Source organism: Bombus vosnesenskii, unplaced genomic scaffold (assembly GCF_011952255.1).
Source record: "Bombus vosnesenskii isolate JDL3184/JDL3185 unplaced genomic scaffold, Bvos_JDL3184-5_v1.1 scf7180000013277, whole genome shotgun sequence".
Taxonomy (NCBI): Eukaryota; Metazoa; Arthropoda; class Insecta; order Hymenoptera; family Apidae; genus Bombus; species Bombus vosnesenskii.
This window is the reverse complement of record NW_022882935.1, coordinates 582,597-601,640: the sequence shown is the minus strand read 5'-3', so window position 1 is coordinate 601,640 and position 19,044 is coordinate 582,597. Positions and strand designations below refer to the sequence as shown.

General features: G+C 43.1%; 3 protein-coding genes across 5 annotated transcripts; 1 reads left to right on the top strand and 2 right to left on the bottom strand.

The window, feature by feature from the left end:
• Nucleotides 1-741: 741 nt before the first annotated feature.
• LOC117232010 (E3 ubiquitin-protein ligase TRIM9) lies at nucleotides 742-15,527 on the bottom strand. 2 transcript variants are annotated; one of them, XM_033491093.1, is made up of 11 exons: nucleotides 15,354-15,527; nucleotides 13,675-13,911; nucleotides 12,095-13,563; nucleotides 11,339-11,623; nucleotides 5,485-5,580; nucleotides 4,631-5,024; nucleotides 4,238-4,270; nucleotides 3,553-3,725; nucleotides 3,267-3,405; nucleotides 2,407-2,637; nucleotides 742-2,338 (listed from the first exon to the last, which is right to left on the bottom strand). In XM_033491093.1, exons 3-11 carry the CDS (start codon nucleotides 12,581-12,583, stop codon nucleotides 2,010-2,012), a joined length of 2,169 nt encoding a protein of 722 aa, XP_033346984.1. In that variant the 5' UTR covers nucleotides 12,584-13,563; nucleotides 13,675-13,911; nucleotides 15,354-15,527; the 3' UTR covers nucleotides 742-2,009. The 2 variants fall into 2 exon arrangements, with proteins under 2 accessions (XP_033346984.1, XP_033346985.1); XM_033491094.1 differs by lacking the exon at nucleotides 4,238-4,270.
• On the top strand, nucleotides 14,181-17,282 carry LOC117232015 (L-2-hydroxyglutarate dehydrogenase, mitochondrial). Of its 2 annotated transcripts, none has more exons than XM_033491106.1 (8): nucleotides 14,181-14,274; nucleotides 14,709-14,820; nucleotides 15,166-15,367; nucleotides 15,526-15,738; nucleotides 15,902-16,093; nucleotides 16,182-16,453; nucleotides 16,526-16,705; nucleotides 16,788-17,282. In XM_033491106.1, the coding sequence occupies exons 2-8, from the start codon at nucleotides 14,747-14,749 to the stop codon at nucleotides 16,981-16,983; spliced, it is 1,329 nt and encodes a 442-aa protein (XP_033346997.1). In that variant the 5' UTR covers nucleotides 14,181-14,274; nucleotides 14,709-14,746; the 3' UTR covers nucleotides 16,984-17,282. The 2 variants fall into 2 exon arrangements, with proteins under 2 accessions (XP_033346997.1, XP_033346995.1); XM_033491104.1 differs by having other exon boundaries at nucleotides 14,196-14,352.
• Nucleotides 17,220-18,975, bottom strand: LOC117232023 (post-GPI attachment to proteins factor 2-like). The gene is made up of 4 exons (XM_033491120.1): nucleotides 18,435-18,975; nucleotides 18,072-18,318; nucleotides 17,789-18,004; nucleotides 17,220-17,715 (listed from the first exon to the last, which is right to left on the bottom strand). Exons 1-4 carry the CDS (start codon nucleotides 18,663-18,665, stop codon nucleotides 17,588-17,590), a joined length of 822 nt encoding a protein of 273 aa, XP_033347011.1. The 5' UTR covers nucleotides 18,666-18,975; the 3' UTR covers nucleotides 17,220-17,587.
• Nucleotides 18,976-19,044: the final 69 nt, after the last annotated feature.

Below are 19,044 nucleotides of genomic sequence, written 5' to 3'. Positions count from 1 at the left end.
CGGAAGCTGCTACGATTTTTAAAAACAAACGGAGACACAAGCTTTGCTTCCTCCCGGCTCGATTTTGCGGTGAAAGACGAAACTCCGCGGTGATTCTTCTACCGTGGCGTTGCGCCACTTTCCTGGCTTCTGGTTTGCTCAGCGGGAGGTAACTCGAGGCCTCTCGCTCTCTCGTCCTCCCTCACCATCTTCGCGACAATTTTCTTTCGTTTGTTCACGGTTTCCGACTCGAAACGTCCGGTCTGCCTCCTGTCTGGTATCGTCTCGATCGATATCCGATTTTTATCCTTCATATTCATCGGCAAAGTTTACGTCGCATCTCGTTAAAATTTGCTTGTAACTTTCCCAGCCAATAAAATAGTAGGACAAAGAGAATAAGTAGCACCGTGACATCGATAATTACGTTACCGACGTAATTCGAGCTATCGGCCTACTTAGCTCCGCTTATTTTATCTTATATTTCCCATCCGACAGAACCGCAGATTACTTGCTCGTTTCTTAACCTGCGACTCAGTGGTAATGGGAGACCATATCAGCAACGTTCTAACGGTCTTATCATTGGAGTAACAAATTAGCGAAACGCTTTAACGAGTTTTATTTAATTTCGACATTGTATTCCTATCGTCCACTTCGCGACATCTCCTCCTACTCGATCACAAGTCGTGCGGCGTTTGATGCGCGACCGAGTATCGGTATAATTTGCTGGGTAGCATAGAGACGATCGCCATCGAGCGGCCTATATTAGTTTTTGGTGTGTTTTATTGATAGGATTGTAAATACAGTTGGCAAATTTATCGGAAATACAATCGAAATATATATATACAGATATGTACAACGCCGATCTTGATCCCTCTCGCTGACGGGAGGGACAGTTTCACGAGTGTGCGCTGCAACATTTATTTTAAATAAGCTTAAGTTCTCGAATACTCGCAATTTTCGCTTCGAACGAAGCTGAGAAATGGTCGCTCGCATATTTCTAGGTAAAAAATAGTATGTGAAGAGAAAAGGGGAGAAAAGAAAAACAACAACATGAAAAGTGACGAAAAATAGCGCGATTAAAGCAAGTAATTGGAAAGATGGGCGCGACAAAACCGAACACGGAGAAGGGTAGACGGAAACTTCTATCGGGGACTAGAAAACGTTTACTCGACTCGTTACTTTTCGTTAAAGCTTACGAGTTTATGTGCATGCGTGCTTGTTTCTTCGTAGCGTATTTGCGTTCTTTTTTCCTCTGTACGTTCCTCCCTTCCTTTTATTTCTCGCAATGCATCTTACTAAATATCAATAGAGGTTTATCTTACGCCTACGCGACTACTACACTTATACGTATCGATATGGATAAGAATACGACCGCGCTGATGATCGTTAGACGGAAAACGTTTCGGCTTACCTACTTATCGAGAATGGCAGTCTTCGATTCGATAAATCTTGCTATTGGCAGTGATTTTGCACGAAAACTCGAGAAAATTCCGCGCGTCGTAAGAATCGCCGTTTGCAGAATAGAATAAATGGATATTTCGATTCGACGTCGTCCAGACATACTTTCCCTTTTATAAAATTCCGTTTATTCACCGAGAAAGGTTGGCAAAATCTCGTTAAAAGGCACATCGTTTCATCGAAACGATATCGCCGAACGTGAACGGATGGATCGACGGGCAACCAGACACACGCTGGTTACCTCGCGTGTACTTTACGAGAGGCCACGAACCATTTACGAACGTAAAAACAAAAACTAGCACGGTGATCTCCAAAAAACCGACAAAGTACATTTTCGAATAGAGAATAAAATATCGAGTGACTGCTCGATATCTGCAGAAAAAAAAACTAGATTTACATTTGAAAAATCATCGTTAACCGGTCGTACATCAGTTGGTCTCACCGAGGCACTCCTCGACGATCTTCTCGAGCTGACCGTTGAATTCCCTGGACGATTTGTCGGTCGGAGCCGAAGCGGAACCGAGCGAGCCGACTTCCTGCAAGAGGCCCTTCTTCAGGACACTTAGGTACCCCTAGCTCTGAATCGCGTCCGTCATGTATTCCTCGTGCAACGCCAACAGGTGACGAGGGACGTCTAAGGCTGTGTGCAAAGTGACGGTCACCCCGCGATTCAAGCTGACAGCTGGATAAAACACGCCGTACAGATCGCGAAACGCGATTCCCCCTTGCGGTTGGTCGTTGACGAAGAAACGAAGCGTATGCGTCGTGTCCAGATCCAAGAGAACGCCCACCGTCGAGCCTTGTTGCACGCCACCTTCGGTTCTTTGCGCGTGTCCCCCGCCGTGCATGAACCAAGAACGTTGCCGATCTATGTACATGCTCCAACCTTTGTCGTCCTTGCCTACGGGTGAAATCGCTGTTAGAGAATTTCGGTGGCCGTGATCGGCGACGCTACGTAAATCAACTCACCGAGCATTCGATCTCGCGATACTTCGGCTCTGGCTATACCGAACGCCGGATCGGTGTCGCTGTGATAACGATCGATCGTCAGCTCCCAATAATGGACGCCCCGTGAAAATCCGACGCTCGAGAGGACGACTCGATGCTCGTAGCCTTCGCAGGACGCGCTCATCGCATCCTCGGAAATTGATACCTCCTGTGGTATACCGGATGCCCCGGTCGCCCACGAGAACCACGCCACTGTTCAACAAAGCGATACGGATCCCCGTGCCGTTAAATAATCGAACGATCGATTCTGCTCGTCGCTCGGTTTCTACTCTACCATTGTTCTCGAATGACGACCGACGAAATCGAGTGGACAAACTCGATGCGACTACTACACTCGCTCTGGTCGATGTCGTCGTCACTCCGAGTAGTGGAAATCGAACACTGCGCGAGATAGAAACCGGAACCACGGCTAAGGCTCGCGCGATACCGATATATGTACACCGTACATGCTCGCGTATATCGAAATGTCGCGGACAAATCGGATTTTCGTTCCCGATATACTCTTGAGACGCGTATCGCTTCGATAAATCCTAGTCGACGATGAATATTCTCGAAATTGCGTCAGCGTCATCCAATCGCGTCTCGTACAAATATCGTCGTCGGCGCCGACGAGCTGAGGTTTTCATTTATCTCGACACACGTTCTGCTGGAAATCGATCGGCCGTCGCTCCATCTCTGGTAACCGTTGATATTTGTTCGTTCCGCGACGATTTACTCTCGGCGAGAAACGCATCGGGACACGACGGAGAAAATGACAAAAAGACGGGATATAGCGACGCTAGGCGAAGCGTAAGAAAGTAGAGAAAGAAAGGGAGACTCACCCTCGGCTGTCTGAAGACCGATCAACTCCGAATACTCGCCTTCCCCGGCGCTATTGAACGCCCTCACTCTGGCGTTGTACAGAGAATTGAAATGCAATCCGTCCACGGTGCAGATCGTCTCTCGGCCACAGTATACTTCCTGATCAAACACACGACGAGACAATTCATTCAGACAGCTGGATTCTCGATGGAATACAACTTCGATGCGCCGTGTATCGTTCGCCAATCGTCTTACTATATTCGTCGAGCGGTGGACGCGACGCTGAGCGAAAAATTTCTTATTTACCCTGAACTCGCCGCCGCACCCATCGTCCAGTTCCAATAGGTACCCCTCGATCGCAGGACCTCGTTGACCTGCGCACCCTACGATTCCGTGTCCAGGTGGAGGTTGCCAAGCGACTGTCACGCTGTTGTTTTCCGCGCTGCATTCTTCCGGTATCAATATCGGGGCTCCAGGGGCTACAAAAATTCCCAGCTACACGTCTCCAACCAGCGACAACCAACCGATAAAATCAGAAAGAAAGAAAGAAAGAAACACAAAGGCGATTCTTCGCTGTTTCTTGCTCCAGCGAAAGAGCTTCCAACTACCCATAGAATCTCTAGATACGCTGCAGAGACGAGGCTCGCCGATAAAACTTCTTCGAGAATCTCGCAGGGACTGAAACTTTCGTACGATCGGCGAACGCTCGAGAACACGATTCGGCTGGAGATATTTGCGCGAAACTCTTTTATGAAATTAAAAGCGTATAAGCGTGATGTCGTGTTTGCGAACTGTCCGGACTTGGGTTAACCTTCTTGAAAGAGAGAAAGAGAGAGAGAGAACAGACAGACAGAAAGGGGGGAGAGAGAGAGGCAAAAACGCCTGTTCAAACAAACCGTACTTAAAAAAGTATACCGTGAAGTTACACAAAAATTTGTCGTCAATAAACAGAAACGCGAGTTGGAAAGTTTCGATTCCTTCGTCCAATTACCTGCGATCGGGAATCGTTCTTCTCCTTCCGATGCTGCGTCCAACATAAGGCAAACAGTTTACATTCGACCAATGTCACGAAACGAAGCAATTTTCGTACAGTGCATCTTTCTTTGTTCTTTTTCTTGCACCCTCGACAAACCAGAGATGTCGATGTCGAAAGAGGAAATAATCATCCTTATTTACACGTTACAAAGTACAACTCGATGTTCGAGCCTTTGGTTTGTCTCGCGGTTAAGAAAGAAGAAACGAAAAGGAAGTAAATCGACGGGATCGTGATACAGAGAAAAGCGTAAAAAAGGATCGAATCGGATCGATTCGAACGTGAAGCGGAGAGTGGGAAAAGGGAAGCAGATGAGAAAGAGAGAGAGAAAGAGAGAGAGAGAGAGCTTACGTTTCAACTGAACAAAGGTAAGTTGATCGATAGCGCGACGCAACGGTTTGTCATCCAGAGTAAGATCGAGCAACGGCAGTCGAGCGATTTCTTGGACTCCCTCGGCGCCACCCCAAGAGCCAGCAGCGGTAGCAGCTCTGACAGAGAGCATTCCACCGATTTGGAGAAAAGCCGCGCTATCGTTTTCTTTTAAGGCTTCGATGCAAAAGGTGAGAAGCGCGGTGGTCGCCTGTAGGTGAGACGCGCATCTGGCCACTTGATCCCGCAAAGAACGCACTCTCGCCTCACGGGTTTGCCGCGCCGCTTCGATCAGTCGAGATTTTCTCGCCTGTAAAAGACTCACCAAATTCGCCACCCTATCCTCCACCTCTTCCTCCAACGTGACGCACTCCTCCTGTCAACATACGTGAAAATCGTCAAAGTTCCGTTCGTTCGAACGAAAAGGATACGATCACACGATTCGTCAAATATTTATCGCTCCCTCGTGTACCGTACATTCGCTGCGTGTCTTTTGTCATTTCAAACGATGATATCTAATTGCCAGCGTAGGAGCAGGACGCATAGGACGCTGAGACGAAGTATTGGCGTTGGCGACACGGACGCGCCGATATATCAGCGTGGACAAAGCGATGCGGCGGACGCTACCAACTAGCGGATACAGAGGCGAATGAGCGAAAGGAGCAGGAATTGTCGACACGGGAAAACGGACGAAAAAGAGAAGAAAGGGAGAGTGCGGCAAAGAGAGAAAGGGAAGCAGCTGATGTAATTATCGCGCGTATAGTCCTCCCGTAATTTCACGGAGACCAAACCTGACGAGGGGAAATTTAAGAGGAACGTTCAAGGTAAATACTCACGTGCACTTTGTCCGTCATTCCCTTGAGCCTCTGAATGAATTCCGTCGTCGAGCGGGCTCTTTCCGATAGTTGTTGCAAATTTTGCGAGAGCTCCGTCTGTAACCGCATCAAACGATTATCGCGTTAACGCCGAATTTGCATTTTCCCTTAACACTCTTACCGAGGCGCCGAACGAACTACAGTATCGATTTTGTTGTTCCCGTATATCCCTTCGTTCGTCTGTCTGTTTGGCTGCTGGCTTTTCGATATCTACCGAACTAGACGAACGTCGCGTCGGTAGTTTGTGCCAGGATGTAATCGAGTTACTCTTGCCGGATTAGCTACGACCGCAGCTCCGTCCTAGCTAATTTCCGCAATTTTACTCGTTAACTTTCCAAAGGAAATCCTACGGACGATTGGCAATACCGCACCGCCATCGTCAAATTCTTCGGAAATTCTCCGGTTAACAAGTCGGTTGCTTCTCTTATTCGTTGCGGTTAGTTGGCAAGATCTTTCGATCCGCGTGTTTCTTTCGTTGACGAGATATCGGCCGGCGTATCGCGGATACCGAAACGATGCGTCGCGGCGCAGGAAACGTTAATTAAGTGGCTCGATCGAATCTCGCTGGGCTACTCGTTGTAAGTAATTGCAACGGTCGAGGGTGCTCGGATCGATCTCGCCAAGCATTCTCCTTTCTCGAGACCTCCTTTATGCGCGCATCGTGTACGTATCGTTGTAACTCACCGATATTCTCTCTGATGGCTTTTTCCGAGCGCAATTCGTACAGAATGTAAACTATGTACGAGGAGATTTTGTCCGTATCGTTTTCGACGCCGTTTCGATCGAGAAACGGTTAACGATCGTATCAGCTTGTCGAGAAACAGGTAGGGAAGATCGTTTCGAGATATCCGTTCGGTGTCGCTTAATTCTCGATGGATATCGCAAAGGAAAGCTTCCTTAGGACGTCGTCGCTTATCCGTGGCAAAATCTACGAGTCGTAAGGAAGATCGCGCGTCGTTTACCGCAATCTAGAAGCGTCACGACGACGCGACAAATGTCGACGATGTCGAATTAAAAGCCAGGTCGACGACCGTTCGCTCTATCCTCTTGTTCGTAAATCACGGCGCACTGCATTTTCATCAGACAGTGGCAACACCCTTCCTTCTTTCTGCTTTGTATCGTCCTTCTTACTTAACGTTAACCAGAACAAAGTCATCGTTCGAGGTTACGAACGATACCGATGCGAAACCGAGGAAGTTGATACTTTTATACTGGCGTCTATCCGTCACGCGTATAAAATCTCGGTGAATAGATGTTCGATCGACGATGTGAGATGAAAGGAAGAGAGGAAGGAAGCGATAGAGCTCCGCTATGGACTACGTTTTATGTTACGCGCATATATCCACGACACAGATAGATACAAAAGACAGAAAACACCCATTTTCGAGCTGTTTCAACGACGATGTCTGGCATGCGGAGGAACGGCGGCTTCGGCTGAAATCGATTGTGTTCTATTCGACCACGACTACCACTACCGGTTGGCCAACTTGCGTACATCTACGTGACAAACAGGAGCAGACAACTTTAATTCGTTGCGTTAATCGACTTCGATAACTTATATAATACGATGGTAGATAGACCTTGATTGATACGTCGATTGATCGAATCAACGTTTGTGCCAGATTCCATCGGTCCTCGACAGCTGCCCTTTCGCTTCACGTTGCTGAATCGTATCGATAACGAACGTATCGTAGACGCAACCATAATCGCTACTTACGGGCCAATTGTAACTAAAACTACATAGTTCGATAAGGAATAAATTCGGTAACATTTTCACCGAAGTCGAGCGAAATTATGTACTAATTGCCGAAACGTGTAATCATGGTATCGTACTATCTAAGCATAATGTATACTTGTGTGTACACATATACATATATCGCGAGATGGCAAAGCTCCCTCATGGGGCTCCTGACAGAAACAAACCTTCGCGTTCGCCTGCAGACCCTTACACTTTCCACAGGCGTGCGCGCGTACAGCTCGCCATCGATTCGCCAGAAATATCAACCCCCAGTCAAATATTCTATCTCTTTTCACACGTACGTGCTCCTTTGCCTCTGAATCGCGATTCACGTTATCGTTTACGCGAAAGTTCGAAAGTATCGTAGATAAACACGTTCGAAAGATCGTAGAGTAAATTTAAAAAGACGATTAATCCCCCACTTGGCGGCCAATTTACGGCACGTGTCGTATCCTAAAGTAACCGACATAAAAGAAGTCGGCCCGTTCCTTACGCACCCTACGCCACGCACAGATACTACTCTACCTTCGTATTTATTACGCGTTCCCTACCCTTAAACAGTGACTCACCACTTTTTTCAGCTTCGTTTCAGCCATCCTTCTGCCTCGTATTTACGCCGCGCGCTTCCAAATTGGATTTTTCGTAGAAAATTCGAAACATAGAAGGCTTCTACAGCTGCGAGCCACCGGAGCATCTTCGAATCCGTAAGCAAAAAATTTGCAAGTTATCAGGACGATATTTTTAGAAGATGAAAGGGAAGGAAACGAAGCGACCGCGACTCGTACTTACACGTCGTGGACGACGAACCATAAGACGGCTCGTTCCTTGAACCATAACGGCACCACATACCATTCGATCATTCTCTGCTACGAAAGATGTTTCCAACGAACCGAATAGCGTTTATCGAGACTGCAGAAAGAGAAATTTATTCACGTATGAAACGAGGGAACCAGAAGGGAGTAAACAGGAGGGGAGAAGAGGGGGAGAGAAAGAGCAACTTATCGACTCGACTAGGGTGCATTTTCCATCGTTAAATTCGCAATGAAACACGCCGATTCGGTTGGAGGGGAATCAAAGGACGAGTAACAGAGAAAAGGAAAGAGAATGCGGGGGCGCTGGCGAGGAAATCTTCACGCCATGGCACGCCACGGCACATTTCGTGCGTAGCAGCACTATGTAATAAGACGTGCGTTTTCATCCTTGGCTAGCCTCTGACCCTGTGCGTGTATCGCGCATCACTTTATCACGACCGATCAAGCCACCATAAATATCTGAGACATTCTGCCGACATTTCTATGAATAGTACTCCCGTAACGAGCGTCAGACGCTTCCCTCTGCTAACGAATTCACCGGCTAACTCTAAATATATCGGTAATTTGACGTCTGATAATTACGATATCATATCAAATTCTCTGCTGTGCGAGGAGACAAAATGGGATCACCTAAAAAGCGATAGATCGACGCAGAGAAGAAAATTTGCGTATACGCGACGGCTCGATCTTGCGTTACTTATTCGATGTTAGCGAATAAATTACACGAAAACCAGACGTTTCGACGGTAAAAGCGTATGGCGCAAGAGCATCCCGTGCGCATACTTTTTCCAATACGCGCGTCTACGCACGCGTATACGTACCTTTTGTTTATTTACCTACGGGAGGACCCATACAGAGTATCAAAGTCTGGCACTGTTTCAAGAACTATTTTCGTTTGTAAGCTCTCGCGTCCCCGTTGCACTTGCCGTTTCCCCTTCATCTTCGCCTCGTAATTCTCTTACCGCGATTCCCAATTCCCCTTTTTCCCCGAAATTCACCGTAACAACTCGTCTACCAATTCAGCAGAAATTTTTGGAAAATTCCTTCGAAGCGAATGCCGGCCACTGCTTCAATTTCGAACGCACGGCGCGCAGATTCTCGTCTCTGGCCCTGAAATTTAAACGCGGGTGGTGTTCTTCCGTCGACCATCTGTCAGCCATAGAACTCAATTCCATCCACCCTCTTCATCTTCTTCGCGCGCGTTTCCAACCACTTACGTGACTCTTTCTACTTTCACCGCGTTTATTTAGAACGCGCCCGTTCTCCTCTTTATCCCAAGATGTCAATTTTCATGAAATATTCGCGCTCTCTATCTCGCTAGAAACGTCCCTGCTTATGCCAAGCTGGACAAAATGTATTATCATCCGCGATAGCATGGTCCTCGTGCAATGACATATCGACGACACAACTAGACGACTAATATCTCGCTCGTGAACAGACGCGATTCCATACTGACGTTACTTCAATCGCAGCATCGAACCGTTATCACCGATTTATTGCGGGATATACAAATATCGGGGCTTCGTCAACCGGACGAACTTTATAGACAGCGCTTGATCGAACTGACTAGATGCACCTCGAACGGAATAATGCTTCTCCGCTTTATGTTCCATTTTTCGCTACGAATACGAGTCGTTTGCCAAAACGAACATAGTCTTAAAATACTCGGCGAGAAATGAAACCATATTAAACGTTATTAGCGACGACGTCGTTTCAAAGCGGTTTTCATTTCGAGGCGGTACGTTAAATCGCGTCGCAAAGAAAGAGAGAAAAAAAAACGGGAGAAAGAAAATATTAAAGAAGAAAGGAAAAGAAAGGCGAAGAAGGAGAAAAGCAAGAACCGCGGACGTACAGCCGTAGCCACAGTCGTGGCATTAACGAAGACGCGGTCGGCCGTTCTAGCCTTTCCTCGAGGATTCATCTCTGTTCCATGTATCGTCGTCGACAGCTAACAAACCAGCTGCTAGTCACGCGTATGAAAGGCATCTTACGTTGTATGTGTATGTACGTACGCGTACACAACTACCGAGCCATTTTCCGACAAGTTTCCATTTATGGAATCTAATGATACGCGACTCGTCTAGAAGGTTTCGCGTACTTGGGTATTCGCTTTTGCCAAGACATCGGTCTTTCGATTTTCTACCCGTTCCTCTATACCTTTCGAGTTGTTACTCCCGCTCGAAACTTATCCGAGCTGTATCGCGTTATCGACGAAACAACGAGACGTCGCGTCGTTTTATCGTCTTACTGCCTCGTCAGAATCGTCGCATCGAGGATAGCTGCGTGAGAACGAGATGAAAGAGCCGTGCGTACACGCGAAAGGATACGAGAACAGAATCGAATATCGAGGGGTGAAAATATAATAAGAACACTTGTCGAGAACACGATGCGCGCTCCAATTTCTTCTATGCTCTCGATTGTACGCGGAAAGGCCACGTGTGGACGACCTTTTTTCTTCAGATTCATCGAGCCCCATTCTCGTTTCGAAGAATCGAACAATACAAATTTTACGCTCCCATGGCAAGCCGGATGCGATCACGATTACGCGAACAATTAGTCGAGGAAACGTACTCTTTTCTCTCTTTCTAAACGCATACGCGCTTATGTATGCCGGCTTAATAACGGATATACATCGATCGCGCGACTATTCGTTAGGTTATCGCATCCTGTAACGTCGATTCGTTAAAGTTACATAGAAAGGTACAATGAGATAAAGAACCGTGTCTGTGATATTCGAATTTTGTTGAATTACGAGAAACTATGCCGCCGCTGGTATTCGATTCGTAATTATGTAGCACGTTGTGGCGATGCGACATGCTGTTATTTACATCGAATCGTCGGTAGAAGGTGATCGATCGACAAACGAAACGAACGGCAAGATCGCGAAAGCGATGTAAACAGACAGGTGTGCGCAAGTTTGGAAGAATTATCGCGTCACAGATATAGAACGATATATCCAGCGTAAGTCGATCCAATAATTTCCTCGACTTTTCTCTCGCTTTAGCTGCGGCGGCGGTCGTTGATCTCTAGTTGCCGCATGTACCAAAATAGTCACAATGATCGTGCTCCGTAAATGAACTTAGAACTAGTTTCGTCAAGGTCACTGACAAATCCGTCATTGCTTCGAACCAAGGGCGAAGACAGTAGAGATAATGCTTGTCTGATAACAGAGCCGGATTGTTCTGTTCCATTATCCGTAGAAACATCGCGACCACGAAGATTCGTCGATATTCGTTGGCCAAGAATAAAAGATAAAAAGACTTGCCTTTTGGGCCTTGCAGGCTGCGGCTAACGGCAGTACATCGTGGGGATGGGCTGCGTGACGATCTCGAAGACAAAGAGCGCATATTGCGATCTTGCAAAGAGCGCAGTAAAGCGTCAACGTTTCGCCGTTGTGATCGGTACATAGCGGTGTAGTTTCCATGGCAGGGCCGCGAGCACCTTTACCTCCGTTCGATTGCCAGCTGCCCCGAGGCGGGCCCAGATTGTGCGTTGCCAAAGGTCCCCTTTTCGGATGACACGATTCTCTGCATCCGTCGCAATACAACACCTAAAACAACCATCGCCGAATCTTTTAGTTTTCGTCGAAATTTTATCTTTCGTCTACGCGAAACGTCTATTCACCGATTCTATCCGATCGATACGTTCGAAAAGGTAAATAAACATACGCAAAAATACTACTCTCGGTTTCGTCTCGACTTCTTCACGCGCCAGATGCGTTTCCTTAATTTCGACTCGACGCTTGTCGATCGTAATCATCGAGAAACGTAAAAACGTAAGAACAAAGAAAGGGATATTTTTAATCGCGTAATTACGTAGCAGGTTATCGCGCCACTGAAACAAACTGACGGATGACGTATGGACATTTGCATACGCGTTTTACTCGCGTGTATGTCAAAGTTTATAGCGGATTATATTCACAGCGATCGGATGGATATAGAACAAGATAGAAGAATAGAAGGATCGGGAAGAGAAGAGAAGAAACGCGAGGAAAGAAAAGTACAGAGGAGCGTTAACCAACCTCGCATTGCTCGCAGGCGACAGTCGCGTCCCGAGGTTCGGCTTCGCACATTTGACATTGCAGTCTCGTGTTTCTCGATTCTTGATATTTCTCTACGATATGTTGCATCGCCCTGTACTTGGGCAAATTGTGAGCCCCTCCTTCGTCGAAGTAAACGGTTTTCTGACAAACGGGACAGGAGAGACACAAAGTGCCTCCTGACGGTGGAAAGCCTCCGTTTCCGGGTGTGCCAACATAGCTTCCTGGTCGCGAGCTGGTCGACGTGCTGCTGCACACCACTCCGGAATCCGTCTCGGAAAGAATCGAGAGTTTATCGGCTTCCTGGTCGGATCCTGGCGCGTTCGATGAATCGGTTGTCGACTCCGGGGGAGAATCCGGGGGTGCTTGCAGATTAACAGCGCACGCCAGACAAAGGGCATGCCAACAGGGTAAAAGTACCGGCTCGACGAATAATTCTTTGCAACAAGGGCATCGTAGCTCGTCCTCCATCCTCGCGAGTCCTCGCGAATCTTCGCGACGAGAAAAAGACTCGTCGCGCGCGCGCCTTCCAAGTACGAGTACTTACTTCTCGCTGACCTCCACCAACCGTTTGCTGACTCTCTTCCAATCCCTGCACTCTCAGCTTCTTCTCTATTTCGATCACGCTCTTTCTTCTTTCGCAATTCTTTCGAACGTTCCCGCTACGCTTTCTTGTATTTCCTATGATCTCTCTCCTGCAACATACCTTTCTTTCCACGCCTACAACAATATTATGCTCCTTCGTCCAACGAAAATAACGACGCGCGGCAATGTACCGCTTTTTCACTCCGGTAAACTAGAAATTTTATTTCGATGGCGGCTTCTCGATTCATTCGGTACAATGATACACCACCAGAACGGTGTACCCTCTTCTCTCAAAGTGAATCACATTCGTTCGGGGAGATCATCTCGTATCTTGTCTTTCTTTCGATTATCCTTCGTCCATCGATTGCACGTACATCACATGCGATCCATAAAAGTACCGACTTTACATTTTTCACTGATCCAGTTTGCAAGAGACGCCCAACGCAACTACTGTATATCTTACTTCTTCTCAACTAAGTCCACTCAAATTTCGATTCGATTCGTTCTTCAAATTACTACCGCGATTACACCAATTTATCATTTAACTAAGTATGTAAATCTATTATTTCGTTTCAGTTTTATAAATACCGGCACAACAAATTCACCATACGACACACATTGCGAGACGTCACCGGGTTGACTGACTCCCGACGCCGTAGTACCTTTGCGCATCGTAGACGCGCACTATGGTTCAGGGACGACATTCGCCATTTACCACCCGGCCATCATACAGAATATTCATTTTTTACTACTTTCGCGTCTCTTTTGTATCTATTCCTTTGCTGTACCCACTAATATGTAATATACATACATACATATATACATATATATAGACGTACTATTTTTCGTGATTTATTTATGCATCTCTAAAAATGTGTCATTAATATCGTTAGACTTTCAGACGATGTAAGTATACATGTACATAGATAGCCGTAAAAATCATATAAAAGCCATTGGTAATCACAAATGACATATACTTCCCTGTTCTTTCGTCATATTCTATTGAAAAGAGTTGCAAATGGTCCACGTTATTTGCTATATAATTGTTATAACATAAACAATTTTGTCAAATTTTCATTTCGATGACATTTTTTCGATATTCCTCGTCCATCGATTTTTTAAATAACTCGGGATACACGCACCTAAACGTGTGCTACTTGAAATCCGATCACAATAAGCAACAAATTTTCATCATATCTCGTTCGCTCATGGACCTAAAAAAAGATCGACGGTAACTAGGAGAGACAAAAGAATGTTGATGAAGGAAAATTCGTACGTAAATAAAGAAAAATAAATTCAGATTGCTAGATTCTCGATTGCATCGCCTTGTGTCTCATAATTTTAATTAAAATAACAAAATAAGTTTATTTATTTCTTTCTACATCGATTCTCTCCTTCGCTTTAAATCGATAAGATAAAATTCATGTATCCACGTGCAAGGATAATTACGAACTTAATGATATGAAAAGAAACCCGTAGAGGCGCCACATACTAGGTAATACTACACAACTTTATCAAGCGACATCAGGCACACACTGAAAATTGACGTCACAACTATGCATATATTTGTTGGTTCGGTAAGCGAAAAAATGTACGATTAGGAGATATTTCACGTAGAATTTCATATGAGATGACAATTTTTCGAAAATTTGCAGGTAAGAGAATGCTTCATGGTCCGCTTGGTTATTCTTCCTTCATTGTTGGTTAACGCACGTGCTTTTTATCATATCTGTATATGTACACCATGTTAAAAATATCATTGAAAATTTGGTAATGCAAATTAACCAAAGGTTAATCAAATAAACTCGTATTTTTGTGCAAACATATACATCTAAACGTAATGTTAATTCTTGATAATGGTGTTTCTTTAAACTCAATCGAATTCAAGCATGACACGCCATAACACATGATTTCCGAAATATCAATATATGTACATGTTTTAACGCATACTTGGAAAAATTATTTTCTCAGAGTTTCGAATAAAACTGATTCTCATCTCTCTTTTTTTTAGTAAAATTTCATGTGGTTGATCATCGTACAAAATCAAATATGTTTGCATTATTGACAAAAAGAATTTTGTTACCGCAACTTATTTGTGCATATCGTTGTAGATCCACTTCCAGGTTAGTCGATTTTATAAAGTGTTATACCTTTTTATTTATTCGACCTGAATTGACATTAATCCAAAAGAGATATCGTAAACAGAGACGGTCTGGGGCTTACAGTTTTACCGGGATATTATTAACACGACTGGTCCTCCATTTTTAGTTCATTGATTAAATTTTAGATAGAGTGCCACCAAATCCGTACCGGTCCACAGGGATTTTTCCCAATTTCCCCGATGTCCCCGACCAGTCCGCTGCTGATCGCAAAATTTAAAAACTAACTAACATACAGCGCGCAGCTTTCAAATTGCACGAATTAAATGAAATTATAAATACATATTATTTGTAACTGAATAATTTCAGTGCAGAATCATGTGGCGCGTTCGATTTAGTTATCGTTGGAGGTGGCATTGTTGGATGCGCCACTGCACGAGAAATGTTAATAAGACATCCTAACTTAAAGATGGCGATCGTTGAGAAAGAAAACGCTCTGGCGATGCATCAAACAGGACACAATAGCGGTGTAGTACACGCTGGAATTTATTACAAACCTGGCAGTATGAAAGTAAAAACATAGCAACAATTGCATGTTTCTTAACGTGCCTCCTCTTCTTTCCTTTTAAAAGAAATATTGCTTTGCTCGAATACAATATGACATTTTTAACTGTACAGTAGAATAACGCTTCGTTAAGAGATTTTTGATCCGGCAGGAACTGATTGCAGGCAAAACTATGCGTGGAAGGATTAAAGCTATCCTATGAATACTTCTGCAAACACGATATACCTCACAACAAAGTTGGAAAACTTATAGTAGCTCAAAATAAAGACCAAATTAAACAATTGGACGATTTATATGATCGAGGAATAAAAAATAACGTACCGGATCTCCAATTAGTTGAGAAAGATTGTATATCGAAATACGAAGCTAAATGTCAAGTATTAAAATTATTGTGTTGTTTTTGTAATCGTAAAAATAAGAAACATATATATATATATATATATATATATATATATATATATATATATATATATATAAAGAAAAAACTATTACGAGTTTCAAAGACTATAATAACAGGAATAATACGTATCTGCTGTACAGGGAGAAAAAGCATTATGGTCACCGTGGACAGGTATCGTCGATTGGGCGGTGGTTTGTAAATATTTTGCCAATGAATTTCAAAAAATGGGTGGGAAAGTATATTTAAATTACGAAGTTACCGGTTTCTCGGAAATGACAGAATCCAAAGGCAAGGAAGAATTATCTCCGATTTTAGTACAATCGAAAGATAAAGTACGTTTAGATGTTACACGCAAGTTCTATAGTGCGCTATATAGTTCTATCATGCGTAACTTTTTTTCATCTTGTTGTTATATCACAGTGTATCCCGACAAAATATGTGTTAACGTGTGCTGGTTTACACTCGGATCGTCTAGCAGTAATGACAGGATGTGATCTTAGTCCACGTATCGTTCCATTCCGAGGCGAATACTTATTGCTGAGCGATAGCAAAAGGCATTTATGCACCACCAATATATATCCTGTTCCAGACCCTAGATTCCCATTTTTGGGCGTTCATTTTACTCCTAGAGTCAATGGCGAAATATGGCTTGGACCAAACGCAGTTTTAGCATTTGCCAGAGAGGGTTATCGGTACATAAGCTAATAAGTTTTAATTGTATATAATATTTGAATATGCAATTATTCATTATGATATATTCTTAGGTGGCGCGATATAAATATAAGAGACTGTATAGAAATGGCAAAATTTCCCGGATTGTATAAACTCTGTTTCCGGTACTTTATACCAGGATGCAAAGAAATGATTAAATCAATTTTTTATCCACTTGCACTCAGAGATTTGCAAAAATTTATTCCCGAAGTATCTTTTAGAGACGTAAAAAGGTAAACAAAAGACTCTAATATTTCATATTTTATCCTATCGCGGCCGATCGATCATTTTTAATGCATTTATTTACTTACACAGAGGACCAGCGGGTGTTAGAGCACAGGCATTGGACAATAATGGTAATTTAGTAGACGATTTTGTATTCGATGGAGGGAAAGGTAGTATCGGTGGTAGAGTGATGCATTGTCGTAACGCACCTTCTCCAGCGGCAACCAGCGCCATGGCAATAGCTAAATTTATTGCCGATAAACTGGAAACCGATTTCAAGCTTTAACGAGTCTGTAAACTTTAATCTTTAGTTAGAAGGAAATTTAAATAATGAATACTAAAATTCATTGTGTCCAATAATACATGCAAAATTGAAAATTTATGTTTTATAAGTATGTGCGAAAATGTATGCACGAGAATAACTTGTGCTCATGACTCGTGTATATGTAAATCGTAACATGCAAAAAAACATATTTTGTGTTTTTTATGGAACAAAACATTCGTATTACGAAGGACATTCTCTAAAAATAATATTTTAACTTTATGTCACAATATTATTATAACAAGATACAATAATTCTACTATCCATCTTTTTCACTTTTTTCTTTTCCTCTCCCTTCCTTTCCTCTCCTTTCTTCTTTTATTATTTACCTTCCTATTGATTATTTCGGGAATTTTTTAGTCTATATAATTACCATTATCGAATAGAAATATGAAAATTGCTAATTTTACGTTCATCGTCGTCGCGATGTTGATAGAACGTAAAGCATAGAATTTGAGTAGGTGGAAAGATATGATTTTAAACTCCATCGTGATAATTTGAAAAAATTTAAGGCTGAGGTATCTTTCATAGTTGCTTAAAAATGCAATTGCATTTATATGAAATTACATTAAATTATTTTAAACCCTGTTCCTGATATAATGAGACGCGAATTTGCAAAGTCCCAAGCTGCAGTCGTGTGGAACCCCATATTCGAAAGAACAACTCCATATTCACTTAAAGCAAACATGGAATAAACTGCAATGAAATGAGCGCATCTCATGAATACCTACTATTGTTTACTTGGTTCTGCTGAAATCAATTGACTCACCTAGAGGTTCACAATATTTATTGTGCCTATAAAAAAAGTAACAGGCAAATATTATACAGACTAAATTTAACATCATGGATCTTCGCTTCCACTTTAAGGAAGTAACTTCGAAGGATTCCTTAGCAATGTTACGACAATTTCTCATGATAAAATATGCTATCTGCATATGAATAAAAGACGTTATTAAAAACGTTATGAAAGATAATTTGTGGAAGGCTGAAATAATATAAATTATGTTTTATATTTCAAACATATATCACGCACTGACATCTTTTATACGTACCATAATTTTCAACAGATGTCCAAAAAGTTAATGTTACAAGAGATATGTTTTCAACAGCATAGGTAACTGTCACAATATTACAAATATTTTGTGCCCATTTATAGATATGTTCTTTATAATAACGACGATACATTACTAATACTAAAATTCGTATCAAAGCCTGTATGGCTATTGCAATTTTCCAAACATCTCTTTGTGGTCTATAATGTCCAATAGCAGCAGAGACAGATGGTAAAAAGTTATAAACCTAGCATAGAAGATAATATTACATACATACAAACACACGTGAGCGCGCACGCACACACAACTTATGTTTGTGCAAATATTTTCATAATTTTATATCAGCATGGAAAATATAGTTACCTTACAATGAGTAGAGGTAGAATGCTCAAAATTGTATACGATAGACCATATAATACAAAATATAAATGCGAAAAAGGGCAGAGATACGGTAAACCATGCTATTTTAGCAAAAGGTAAAACGAATCGCGCTTTCAACATGTCGCCTTCCACTAGCGGAATATATTCTGACCCTATTCTGGACTTGTTCATCGTATTATATTCTAGATTATAATTTACGTCATCGAAAACCATCGAATACCCTTAATAGGCTAAAGTGCAAAACGTTTCATCGGTACGCGTAACACGCGTTCCGTTTTTCTTTTTCTTATTACGTTGCTCGGTGTTAAATACAAAATGTCATATCGAATCGAATAATCATTGTGAAATTTCGAAGAAAGACAATTTAACGCGGCGAACAATTTCGATTCTCTTGTCACTAACATTTTTCACATGAAATTTGAGGAAAGGCACAATAATATCATCTTAATGCAAATATAATCGATCACTCGTCGCATACACAATACTCTACACGACATACATCATGACGCAGGAAAGGCGAGAATAAACAAACTAAAATTCTCTATAATGTTTCATACTTCCAATTCCAGATGGCGCTAGTTGATCACTTGCT

Excerpts from the sequence above, each read along its gene's own strand:
- LOC117232010 (XM_033491093.1), bottom strand. The coding sequence starts at position 12,583 with ATGGAGGACGAGCTACGATGCCCTTGTTGCAAAGAATTATTCGTCGAG. Across the intron at positions 11,624-12,094 it reads TCGCCTGCGAGCAATGCGAG|GTGTTGTATTGCGACGGATG; the intron begins GTTGGTTAACGC and ends TGGTTGTTTTAG. Across the intron at positions 3,726-4,237 it reads AGAACGATTCCCGATCGCAG|CCCCTGGAGCCCCGATATTG; the intron begins GTAATTGGACGA and ends GAATTTTTGTAG.
- LOC117232023 (XM_033491120.1), bottom strand. The coding sequence starts at position 18,665 with ATGGTTTTCGATGACGTAAATTATAATCTAGAATATAATACGATGAAC. Across the intron at positions 18,319-18,434 it reads CTACCTCTACTCATTGTAAG|GTTTATAACTTTTTACCATC; the intron begins GTAACTATATTT and ends CTTCTATGCTAG. Across the intron at positions 18,005-18,071 it reads GACATCTGTTGAAAATTATG|CCTTCCACAAATTATCTTTC; the intron begins GTACGTATAAAA and ends ATATTATTTCAG.
- LOC117232015 (XM_033491104.1), top strand. The coding sequence starts at position 14,328 with ATGACAATTTTTCGAAAATTTGCAG. Across the intron at positions 16,454-16,525 it reads TTTGCCAGAGAGGGTTATCG|GTGGCGCGATATAAATATAA; the intron begins GTACATAAGCTA and ends ATATATTCTTAG. Across the intron at positions 16,706-16,787 it reads TCTTTTAGAGACGTAAAAAG|AGGACCAGCGGGTGTTAGAG; the intron begins GTAAACAAAAGA and ends TTACTTACACAG.